General features: G+C 40.0%; 1 protein-coding gene across 4 annotated transcripts in view; it reads left to right on the forward strand.

The window, feature by feature from the left end:
• Window positions 1–12,814, forward strand: part of sh3kbp1 (SH3-domain kinase binding protein 1) — a 47,635-nt gene that overhangs the window by 22,595 nt on the left and 12,226 nt on the right. For 2 of the 4 annotated variants that reach the window (XM_080306122.1, XM_026180110.2), the window contains 9 exons: window positions 62–168; window positions 982–1,117; window positions 1,295–1,371; window positions 2,407–2,502; window positions 10,162–10,231; window positions 11,712–11,806; window positions 11,901–11,996; window positions 12,096–12,147; window positions 12,264–12,335. In XM_080306122.1, the coding sequence (XP_080162248.1) occupies window positions 62–168; window positions 982–1,117; window positions 1,295–1,371; window positions 2,407–2,502; window positions 10,162–10,231; window positions 11,712–11,806; window positions 11,901–11,996; window positions 12,096–12,147; window positions 12,264–12,335 (801 nt within the window). The remainder of the gene's footprint in view (window positions 1–61; window positions 169–981; window positions 1,118–1,294; window positions 1,372–2,406; window positions 2,503–10,161; window positions 10,232–11,711; window positions 11,807–11,900; window positions 11,997–12,095; window positions 12,148–12,263; window positions 12,336–12,814) is intronic. The other 2 variants (XM_080306123.1, XM_080306124.1) reach the window with 1 other exon arrangement.

The following is a 12,814-nucleotide window of genomic DNA, read 5'->3' on the forward strand; positions in this document are numbered from 1 at the left end:
GTGTGTATGTTCTCTTTCTGTTTATGTGGTTGTGGTGGCTGTGTGTATGTGTGCTGTGCAGGAGAGCAGATCCGTAAACGAAGATGTAAGGCTGCGTTTAGCTACGTTCCTCAACACGAAGATGAGCTGGAGCTGAAAATAGGAGATGTGATTGAGATCATAGCAGAGGTGAGAACTACATCATGAGCCTACAATGTAAAACCAGAAAAAAGGATGCAAAATAGCATAAAAATAACATTTTAGGTTATAGACGACAATCTCACATTAAGGTCCACATAGCAGTTCTGGAGCTTTCGGGCTTTCTCAGAAGAATGAGCTTCCCAGTTATAATAATGGGTAATGAGTGCGGCAACGGACTGGCAACCTTTTTATGCTGTAGCCAAACATTTGCCATAAGACACCGAGGAAAACTCCAGGCTTCCACCCTGAATTAGACATTTATGAGTACTTGGTAGCCATTTCTTCACGGTTTAAAAACTGAAAGAAAGAAATCGTGTGTGTGTCCCTGTCCCTTTTGAAAAAGAGTAAGAAAATTTAGCAAAATATATCTACTCAAGTAAAGTCAAATTTTTAAATTGCCATGTTAAAAAATGAAATGCGGGAAGAAAATACAAGTAACTGAAGTTTTATTTCATCAAATGTGTAACAAGAAAGAAAAATTTGATAAAATAAAATGTTTAAATAGTATGTATTTTTAAAAAATATTTAAATTTTACTTTTAAACGTGTACATTTATATATTTATGTTCTTTTGAATAATTAAGATGTTGAAATTCTCATGTTTTCTTTATATATTAGTTATTTATTCTTTGGTGATCACCACAACGCTGCCCTATATTTCCGAAAAAGCTTTTTTTAGGCTTTATTGTTTGTAAAGAACATTGTTTTTTTCCACTAATTATATTTAAAGGAGTAAATCTATGTATATCTGAGTGTATAAACGTGTGCATGTTGTCCATGTTGTGTAACTGTGTATGTTCAGGTAGAGGAGGGCTGGTGGGAGGGAGTTCTTAATGGGAAGACTGGAATGTTTCCCTCCAACTTCACCAAAGAGATCCTCACTGATTCAGAGACGCCCTCTTTGGATTCGCAGGAGGAGAACCGCAGTGGACGCACAAGTGAGTTACAGCTAATCAGAGGGTGGGGACATATCTAAATTTAAAAAATCCATCACTGCTTCTGATTACAAGATTTATTTGTTTATTTTCAAATCTTCTAATTATTTCATGAAATCAGCCCTTTTTGCATTGCTGCAACAAACTAAGATGTGTTGTGCATTATTTGTGTGTATGTAGATAAGGACAGCCCAAGCAGTGAAAGCGACGGTGGGGACAGTCGGTCAGAAACAGGGTCAGAAATCCCTCCCAAGAAGGTAAATACAGTCAAATACTTGTGCATTGAGTGCTACCTCATCACACTACATGCTTCCTTGGGGGGGTGACCTCCCCTATAAAGTCAGCCATGAAATTAAAAGTAGGCAGGACGGTCACATTTGTTTTTTCAAAGCCTGCTGTCTTTGGGGGTCAGGGGAATACAAAGTGCAGATTCTGAATCTTTACAAAGACTGCATGACAAAATCTGTACTTCCCATAATCCTATGCGCATCCTCTGACTGCTCAGAGACTGCTGGTCGGCATGAGAGGCATCTAAATAATATAGGATGGTTATAGTGATTTAGTTGGATAGTGCATAAAGCTAATTATTAGCACTCCACAGCTAGTTTGTAAAAATTAATAGCAACCATTTTAATTAAACATAAATTATATCTCAAGCTAATTTTTAGTGAATGAATTTATCTTCTTCCCATTTTTTTATTTCAGCATATTAACTATGGCTCAAGGGAAAGATAAAAGAAGGGTAAAGATGGGAATATGTTACAACTTTCTGGTAATTTAAACACTAAAAAAATGGTATCATGTTCAAAGCAAAGTGGTAAACTACTCAACTCAAGTTACAGTCAGAACAATAACCATAAAAAAAGAAAAGGATCCCATGAAAAGCTGGAAACTCTCCTAGGCATTCCAAATGTTGTTTACTCGCTGTGGTTTATACCACACGGAGACACTGCAATTGAATTAATATGAGCTTCATGTAAGGTCATATTAAGGTATAACATCAGTCAGCAGCACAAACCGATCTAGTGTTCCTAGCACCTGGCCTTATTTTGGCAACAGAAATGTCTGGAACAGAGGAAGCATACAGACAGACATAACAGACGAGGATTATGATGCAGGGGTGGTAACTCTGAGTACATTCTGAGTCATAGATGGAGAAATGAAACTTTACAGGGTCAATGGATGAGCACAAAGGAAGCTGTTGTTGTTTTTCTTTCCTATTTATGATTTTGGTTGGACTGCTCCTTTAAAAGATAATGCTGTTTTTCATTATACCTCTTTAAACCCCCTAGGGTCAGCTCAGAGGATTTGGCTTTGGTAATATCTTTAAAGACCAGCCCATCAAGCTCAGGCCTCGCTCAATGGACGTGGACTCGGAGGTGGACAAGGTGAGTCACACACACCCAGCTGTGTTTGTGTCACTTATGTTCACTTCCTGGAGACACACAGTAACAATAAACCAAGTAATCAGTCTAAAATTAAATGACTAGCACTATGGGGTCTGTTTTGTCCCCATAAGGCAATTTAGTAAACAGGTCCCCACAATGGAAGTAATACAAGTATACACATTCTGCTTTATACACTCTATTTTATAGACTTTTTAAAAAATTATCATCAACAGCAATGAGGAAAGGAAGTCACAGCCTTTGGGCCGCCCCTTACTCAGCTTCAGTTTTACAGCACAGGAAGTGGTTTTATGTTAACACACATGCACACACACACATGCACACACACACATCCTGTAGGGAATTGACAAGCAAAGCAGAAGTGAGAGCGCAGCAGGGCAGACAGAGAGAGCAGGAGAGGGGAAGGGAGTTGATACAGCTTTTCACTGACGTCTACATATTCACGTCTATTCTCCTGCTGCGTGAGCTGATGTAGCAAAGCCTCGTGCGAGTTTAACTGGAGACACAGAAAAAGACGGTAGGGACGGGTTTTGTCCACGTATTTTTGGAGGGTTATTCATTTTGCATATTCTTCTCTTCTTCATTGGAAATTAAACAGCGTAACAACATAAGGCCAGGTGAGGCAGGAGTTTTAAGCAATGTATGTTTTTGCTTTTCACACTGTTGTCAGCGAGTTTTGTAAATATTTCTCAGGGAAACACAGAAAAAGAGATAACGGCCACCAAGAAGACATTTCTGGGGCTTTAAATGCTACAGAATTGATGCTTGACATGTTGGGATGACAGTGGAAGGGTTATGGATATAGACTTAAAGGGCTAGTTCGCCAACAAAGCAGCCTAAAAGATGATGGTTTTATGTGTGTTTTATGCTAAAGAAGTGTTTGGGATACCAAAACGGGGGAAATATAAGCAATAAAAATATGATTTTTTATTTTGGCTCCTGTTTTAAACCACAAATATTTAAAACTGGACATAAAATAGTCCAGTTTGTAGACAGCTTTTTGAACTGAAAGCCAAGGTAACGTCACCCAACTTTTTTTGGCTTAATAGTTTCCATTGAAGGATATGGTCTTGGGTTTGTCTGTCAATTTATTGTAAATTTTAAAACATTTTAAAAGTGAGATGTCTAAACGTCAATCTTGGTGAACAGGGCTGGTAATTAAAGTGAACTTTAATGGCAGTATTAGTAAGAAAATGCTGGCAATCAAGAAATGTAAAAGTCTTTATTAAAGAAAAACAGAAAATGTTAACTTGCACGCCAAGAACAGTCAGCAGCTAAAAATTACAGACGCAAACAGCCTGAAAGTGAAATGCTGCTTAAACATTCATTAGGATGAAGGTAGAAATAAAGAACATTAACTATGTCGATGAAGGTGTGTTTAAAGAGTGTAAAACGGTCATTAAAACCAGCACACTGGTCATCAAAGCCTCCTATTTAGCAGCAGACTGTGTGTGTGTGTGTGTGTGTGTGAAGGATGTTTGTCAGCCTGCCCTGTTAGTGGGAGGCCGTTATGCTGCTTTATGGTGAGACTCGTCTCCTCACTCAGTAATGAGGCTCCAGAGGAAGCGTCAGGAGTATCCATCTGGGTGAGTCACACGAGGCCGTGTAACTTTTCAACTGAACGGTCGGTTGTTTGTACATGTGTGTGTGTGTGTGTGTGTCTGCGACTGAGTGGTGTGGCTTGCTGCACAGACGCAGAGTGACCACATGCGAGTTTAACGCAGGTGTTTATAATTTGGATTATTGCCATTGCAGCAAATGGAAACGCTTTTCTTAGTGTTTGTTCAGCGGTTCCTCTTTTTTTTTTCATTGCGGTGACTCAAAGTCACTCAGGCTTGACATCAACTGTCACCTGAAAAAAAGTCATTGGATGTGAAATAGAAACCAGCGGGAACCTTCTGATGCGAAAGAGAGACAGCAGAGACTTGGTGCATTTAAGTATGCAGTATGGTCAAGACGAGCTACTGAAGTTCAAACTGACCGTGAGAATGAGGAAGAAAGGTGATTTAAGTGACTTTGAACGTGACATGGTTAAATAACTGGGAATCCCCTGGGTTTTTTCCAAACTAGCATCTCTAGAGTTTACGGAGAATGGTCTGAGAAAACATGCAGTGAGGGTCAGTTCTCTGGGTGAAAATGCCTTGTTGGTGTCAGAGGAGAATGTCCAAACTACTTCAAACTGATGGAAAGGCAGAAGTGCACATTGAATGTTGAAGCAGATAGGCTACAGGAACAGCAGACCACAACGGGTGCCACTCCTGTCAGCCAAGAACTAGAAATTGAAGCCATTTTTTATTCTCCAAATTGGACAATAGAAAATTGGAAAACTGTTGTCTGATGTGACCAGTCTTGATTTCTGCTGCAACATTTGGTTGTTAGGGTCAGAACTAAGCCTAAACAACACGAAAGGATGGATCCATCCTGCTTTGTATCAACAGTTCAGACTGTTGGTGGTGTAATGGTGCGGGGGGGATATTTCCTTACCATAATTTGATCCTCTTAGTACCAGCTAAGCATCATTTAAAACACCACAGCCCCCTTGAGTACTTTTGCTAACCATATCCTTTCTATGACCACAGTGAACTCATTGTCACTGTGGTCATAGGGCCTCCACAGTCACCAGATCTCAGTCCAATAGAGCACCTTTGGGATGTGCTGCCAACAATCTGGAGCAACTATGTGATTCTCTGAGGAGTGTTTCCAGCCACTTATTGAATCTATGAGATGAAGTATTAAGGCAGTTCTGAAGGCAAAACGGGGTCCAGCCCAGTACTAGTAATGTGTGTTTGACAATGACCTGACAAAGTGGCCAGTGAGTGTATGTATGTGAGTGTAGGATAACATCTTAACATCAAACTTCATCAACTCACACACTGGTTGGAGTCACTGAGCAGCTGAAATATATTTGAATGGGCCAAAGTATCAGTTGGGGGTTTTGGCCAAAAAGTGAATCAGCTGTAGAACAATGGAGGACACAACATAATTAATTTCCAGTTTGTCAGTAACCCCCCCCCCCCCCAAAAAAAAACAACCAGTTCCTGTGCACAGGTTTTCTTAGTGAGATGGTGAGACAGAAAAATAAAGGAGTTTTTGCTGTCCTGTAGCAACACTCCAAATCAAATGTATTTGGCTGGTTTTTGGGTAGATCAATAGTTTGTGGCTCTGAACTCTGAATCTGATATGGATACGATGATGACATGATGATATTTTAAATCCAAGAGTGCAAACATCAGCTTTGGCCAGGTTAACTGCAACTTGACTGGTTGGCTTACAATTTTTGCAGCTGCACAGCTGTAATTGTAAGTGTTTCTCTGCAAGAAAGCAAATAGAATTGCTCCTTATATTAAATAAAAAGTTAACTTAAGTGGCTAGAAGTTTGTTAAAACCACAACCCCAGCTATAAGGTCCACTTCCTCTCCTTGTTGGTGATGTTGACTTTGTTTTCATTGTTGAGTCACTTCAAAAGCCTGTTTCATGTGACACGAAAGGACTTTTAGAAGTAAGTTGTAAATAGACTGGTGCTTATATAGCGTTCTTCTACTCTACTTGATCACTTAAGGCAATTTATGCAGCGCGTCTCATTCACACTCAGATAAAGGCATTAAGAACATCTCACCTAAGGATACTTTAGGATGCAGGCTAGAGCGGCCAGCGATTGAACCACCAACTTTCTAATTAGTAAATGACCTGTTCTACCTCCTGTACCACAGCCATTAAAAAAAATGACAGCAGCTAGTATTCCCAGTACTAACCAGACCCTGCTTGGTGTCTGAGATCAGATAGGACTGACTGTACCCAGCAGTCATCTTGGCATCTTGCTTCTGTACAGTTTATTCCAAAAAAACATACATAATTTGAAGCCAAATGGCTGAATCAATGAAGAGATGAACACCTTCATTTCAGTGGTCACTGTGACATAAACGTTGCATGTTTAGGATCAGTTTTCAAATCTGAAACATTTACATCAGCAGTAAAGTTCCCCTTTTGTTTAAATTAGTTTTAAAAGTCTTCACATCAGCCTAATTTGAAGGTGAATGCATGTTTGAAATTAAGATCATGGAGCAAATTTCTCTAAAACCTGTTCAGACACAACCTGGTAAGGCTAAAATGTAACCTGGGTTTAAATATAAAAGTTTAGTAGCCATCTATGTAACACCTGGACATTGTTTGAGAATTGCAAATAGTGTCTTTGGTTTAACATCTGATTTGTTCGCGCAGCGGCTGTGAGCAGACAGCCACTCAGCATCCGTCTCGTTGTTTGTAAAATAACCTACTGTTTCCATCAGCTAGGGCAGTGTGGTGGTGAGGCCCTGCAGCCTCAGAAAAAAAAGTGACGGGGTTTAAATTTGCAGAGGTGTTGAGGAGAAAGAGTGCACTTTCACTTTTCAAGCAGAGGTAAAGAAGACGTGACCTTGTTTTCCTATAGGCATCTTTTGAATGATCTGAGAAGACGGCGTTTCACCTGATGGGTTTTTTTTTTTTAAACAAACCATTACATTGTTTACACCTCTCGCAAAGATCTCTTCAAAGTCTTTTCACACCATACCAAGCCGGTGAAGATCTGCTTTACAGTGATGAGGTGATAAAATAGCACCCTGCACCGTACATGCAGCTTCAAGGGTTATGTGAGGATGAATCAGCATGTATTCATTGTGTGCACACTCTATGTATGAGGTGGTATGGTTTGATATTTGTTGAAGGTCACGATAATATTCTCATGCTGCTACTTCTACAGGACTGTGTGCTTTTGTGTGTTCACAGTTATGTTTTTGCAGTAGGAAACCATATATGGCATAAAGGATTTCAGTTCTGCTTGTTCGAAGAGTAGTATCGCACAAAACCTCTCTGTCATGTTGTAATGGTCTCTCTTTGCTTGTGGCTCCACATGGGTCTCATTAGGGAGGGTAGAAGACAGAAAAGGGGAGGGTTTGGAGAGGAGAGGAGGTGGCACAGCGGTGTTGGTTTCTCCCGACCGAACAGAAGAAAGCAGTGTGTGTGTTTTCTCCCAGACTGAGTGCTGTTTGTGTGTGGGTATGTGTGTGTGTGTGTGTGTGTATTTTTCCTGAGGAAGAGCAACCACTGGTTCCACAAACATGAATGAGGGATCCACTCCAGCTGGGAAACAACGGCTGCTTTAACGGCACCCGCACACTGTAGCTGTAGCGTGTGCGTGTTCAACATGATCAGCAAGTCAGCCTGTTGTGCTGAATCTGAGCTCATCCTCTCTAATTATCTGCTTAGACTGGAAAAGTACCGGCTATGTTAGTCTTGCTTTTTACCCTTACAGTTGATTTTTTTTCCCCCATCATTATGTTTGGCTAGTGTTCCTATTTTCCTGTTATGTGTGGTTCATTTACTACCAATTTGAGTGAAATTCTGTGAAATGTTTCACCAGTGCTGACTGCCACTGCTGTCACGGTGTACTGTTCTCCATTCTCGAGCCTATTTTTGATTGATTTGTCCTCATCATTGAATTCAGTTCAATGACAAGCAAAGATGCTATACTCAAGTGCAATTAGGACAATCTGAGTGTGTTACTTGAATACTGTGAGGCCCTGAAAAAGATTCAGAAATGTCAAGTCATGTTAAGTTATTTATAAAGAAACTTCACAATGTTTGATTTATAGATTTATGTTTGCATTTAAATAAAGGCACAAACATACAATACTGTGCAAAAGCCTCAAGACAGCCATCATTTCTTTATGTGTTGCTTCCAAAGAGCCAGAGTTTTCTTCTAAACAAATTTCCCACGTGTGGGACTAATAAAGGTTATCTTATCTTATCTTATCTTATCTTAACTCTTCTAATGTGGGCTTACACTGTGCGATTTGTGGCTCATTTTGAGCCGATTTTTCAGTTTCAGAGTTTCGCCTTCATCCTGTGTCGTGCATCGTGTAGTATATGTGGGATAACGAGAAGCGATTAACACCTCACGTCCAGCTCCCGTTCATCAATCGCTTGGTTGTAAGAAAATCAAACCTGTTTGTGTCAACGCAGGCTGTCAACGCAGCCTCTCACACTGTGCACACGCAAACACATAAATGTCGGTGAAAAAGACGGAGCAGCACGGCAGTTCAGCGTGTGATCTAGACACAAGCAATGGAGGCACAACTTGTAGAACTTTGGAAAGCTCATCCGAGCCTTTTCGATGTGGCCTCACAAAATTATCACGACCACAACAACCGTGAAAATAATTGGATGGACAATCCTGCTCAATCACAGCTGCCTGATCAACGTTTTTCATTAGCAATTTAGCAAAGTTGATGGTGGTGGTGTGAGTCTGTGTGAGTGAAAGACAGGGATGGAGAGCGAGCGACAGATTTTCTGTTATAACCTTCATGTTATGGACGCACAGTGTGAGCACTCAGGTGCATCGTGACCTACGAACTTCTAACCCCTGCGAGTCAATCGTGCAGTTTGAGCAGATGCTCGATAACGTGACTGAAAAACTGTATGCTCAGCTTAAAGTGGTGTTTCTTTGGACATTGGCTGCCTCTTAGCGCATTTTCAGTACTTATACCAGGCCATTTTCAGAGCGATCTTTGTTTTGTTTATTAAGACACTTAACACTGATCTATGAATCATTCATGCATAAGCAATTCATGCCAAAGATAAGAGACTGACTGGTTTTTCACCAAAAAGGTGATTCTCAAAGAAATATTAGCAAGAAATGTGGTATGTCTCACAAGCTGTGTCCTTAAAAGCATGTCCTTAAAAGAAACTTAGGAAAGTGGACAAGTGATGACTAAGACCTGTCTGCAGCAGATGAACAGTATTTCAAAAGTCATGTCCTTAAGAAACAGAAAAAAATCTTGTAAAGCCAGAGCTAGCACACAGGACTTAATAATACATCCAGCCCTTCAAATGATTCATCTACTGTTCACTGAAAACCCACTGAAAATGTCTCAGTTGAAGGGTTTCTATCAAGAAGGCTTTCTCAAGGAAGGAAAATAAGGACAAAAGGCTGAGGTATGCCAGATTACACAAGAATTGGGCTGACAATCAGTGGCAACAGGTCCGATGGAGGGATGAATCCAAATTAAATTGTCATCGGTATGTACAGTGGAGGTCAGGGAAAAGGTAAAACACCCATCTCGGGAAAAAAAGTGGAAGCTCTGGTATGGTTTGGTGCCGAACACAGAGAGAACCAGCAGCCTCTCCAGAGCCAGGACATCAACATTAATGAAGCAGTGTGGGATCGACAGAGAACAGAACAAAAAGCAGCCAACATCCAAAGAGCTTTGAATGTCCTTAACCTCTTAAGACCCGAACTCTTCCATGCATTTTTAATTTCTCTTTGATGTTTGGGCATATTGGGGCCCGATGAATGCAAAAACAAAGAATTACCAGATTTATTTATTTTTTTACCTTATTTTTGTTTTTAAGAAAAATAAGAACCACATATGAGGATATTCGTTTAAAATTCTGATAGAACAGTAGCAGTATAATGTCCTCGTAAGTGGGTATCAGGCCTTTGTAGAGCAAAATTGAGTATTTTTGCACAGTACAAATTGATAAATAAAAGATGAAAACATGATGACTCAAACCAGGAAGTGCCTAACAAAAACTATGTTAAAACATAGATGAGAATGTGAAAGAGTCTGAAACTTAAGATGTTCCAACGTCTCTTCCCCCACTCAGGCCAGCGACGGGAAAGCAGCGAGCGTTGCAGTTGAAAGCATGAAGACTGAGCCTGACAGCAAAAGCAAAGGTGAGAAGTTGCATCTTAACTGTCGTGTAGGCGAATCTAGCAAAAACACTGTGCTAATGACAAATCGACGCACATGTCACTTTCAGCTCATCACATTCTGGTGTTTGGTCAGGAATCCTTATTCGTCATATTTTAACAAAGGGAAACCCCTTTAACAACGATTTCAACCATGAAGAAGAACAGAAGCCTGCTAAAGGAGCAGAGTTGCATGTAACATGTTCCAAAGTAGCACATTACAGTAAATCACATGACTCAGAAATGTAGTGGATTACTGTACATGTGTACTCACCTTCATGTTACAGTTGTTACATGTGTAACTTGTCCCTAAGTTACCAGATAGAAAAAAAATCCCCAAATTTGCCCTTTTTCTGCACTCTCGAAATGCAATCATCTGGCCTTATTTCATGTGGCAGGAAGTGAAAAATTGTGGTTTAGTGGTTTACAGGTTTTGAAGATCTTATTTAAAAGAAGAATATTTGCTTAAACACTAACTGCATGCAGGCTAGAAGCAGCAAGCATCACAAAAGACTAAAACAAAGCATACCAAACAGAAGGTTTCCCAACCAAGCAGCCAAATTTTTAACAGGTAACAAAATGACAAGCAGTCCAAAATGTGCCTTACTTAGGCAACATGACATGTAATTTAATCACAAGACCTAAGACAAGGGTTCGAGGTCTGTCTGCGACCGCCTTTTTATATTTACCTTCATATTTGATCCCTTTTCTCTTGCCGTTTGAGTAAGTTTAGATAAATTAGACGGTCAGGACTCAGTACTAAAACCTGTTGGTTACTTTAAAGAGAAAAATCATAGTGCGGGTTTAAGGAAACCGTTCCACAATGGTAAACTGTCTCTCAGCTTTCTCAGCATTCCCCTGGTTCCTGCACATTAAACAATGATGCTGAGAACGGCTCGTAAAATCTCAAATACATGTGCAAACCAAACAGGATCCCTCCATGTGTTCCATTCGGTCAACTAAAACTGTTTGCTATCATTTCCTACACTTTTTGCAGGTTTCCTTTCATTCTAATAAAGCGTTGTTTCTTATTATCATAGTGTCTAATGTTGTTACACTGTTTTGAAAGTGCTTCCTCGTTTGGGCTTTTGTCCAAGCATGTCCGTTTATACAAGAGAACAAACTATTTTTTTCAGAGTGAATGCATCTGTCCATTATTAGATCACTGATAGGGATTATTATTGTTTATTGTAAAACCTATGGATAAAAGACTTTAAAAGATCATTAAAAAAAAAGACAAAACAAATAAAGGGATTATTTGGAACTTTTTTATATTTCCAATTATAAATTACATATTTTGCTCGATGTAAACTGTGTTGATGACGTTCTTGCATAATGAAAACACATTCTTCTATTTATGTAGGTCAAATCCAGTTTGCCTTCTTTGTCTAAACCCACTTGTTTCTGACTTTTTCGGTGGTTTTGTTCTATTAAACTGACTTGACTCTTTTTGACTGGCTGTCAGGGCGGGAGCAGTGTAAAGTCCTCTTTCCATACGAAGCACAAAATGAAGATGAGCTGACGATCAAAGACGGGGACATCATAAATATCATCACTAAGGTGAGCGAAGCATTGTGCGATTTCGTATTCGCATCTGCATTCACTTCCAGGCATCTGCAAATTCAAATAAATACTTAAAAATGATTTTGTCCAGGATTGTGCCGATGCAGGCTGGTGGATGGGGGAGATCGGGGGAAGGCAAGGTGTCTTCCCAGACAACTTTGTCAAGCTGCTAGAAGTTGAGAAAGAGGTGATTTTGTCATGACTCGCAAAACTTTCCAGGTTATAGTGATGTTTGAAATCTGCAGATGTGGTTTTGTGATGCTTCTGCATCTGTATGCGTTTCCAGAGACCAAAGAAACCGCCTCCTCCAAGTGCACCGTCGGCAAAACACACCACAGGTAACAGCTCTCATCTTCCTGCTTGTTTTTGTGGTCTGAGACTATAAAAAAATAATAAAGGGGGGAAAATAGTAAAAATAAAGAAAGACAAAAAAACCTTTGAACTCTGACTGCAGAGAAAAAGTCAGAGGTCAGGAAGGCTCCTCCTGAGCGGCCTGAACATCTTCCCCAGAGAGACCAGGATCGAGGTAAAATCTGACCTGCTTTGACTAGTGCTCGGCTGCACTATCTCACTTATTTGCTCGGCTAATTACTAACATCCTTCATACTAATAATAATCATATAACACCCTGCTGGGCTTCTTTACATAAAAAAGACAGATTCTTTTCTAGGTCAAGTTTCTGCAGATATCACTTACGGGAATTGCCCCGCTATTTTTTTGAGCAAAATAGCAGAGCTTTGATTGAAGAGGTGCATCAGTATCAGTCTGTGTGCAACAGGAAACTATGGGTTTTTATGTGGTTTTAAGCATAAGAAAGACTGGCATTGACTGTGCTGCTGGTGTGAGACGGATGTCTCCAGATGTCTGCACAGTGGCCGCGATGTCATTGTATCAGAGCAGCACGAAATGATGTCTTTCTTTTATATATATGCGATATACTGAGATTGCAGTGGGGTTAAAAACATACAATCAGAGATAAAAAGTGTCATCAGCCTTATGTGTTAC

Source organism: Astatotilapia calliptera, chromosome 9, assembly GCF_964374335.1.
Source record: "Astatotilapia calliptera chromosome 9, fAstCal68.1, whole genome shotgun sequence".
NCBI classification, from domain to species: Eukaryota; Metazoa; Chordata; class Actinopteri; order Cichliformes; family Cichlidae; genus Astatotilapia; species Astatotilapia calliptera.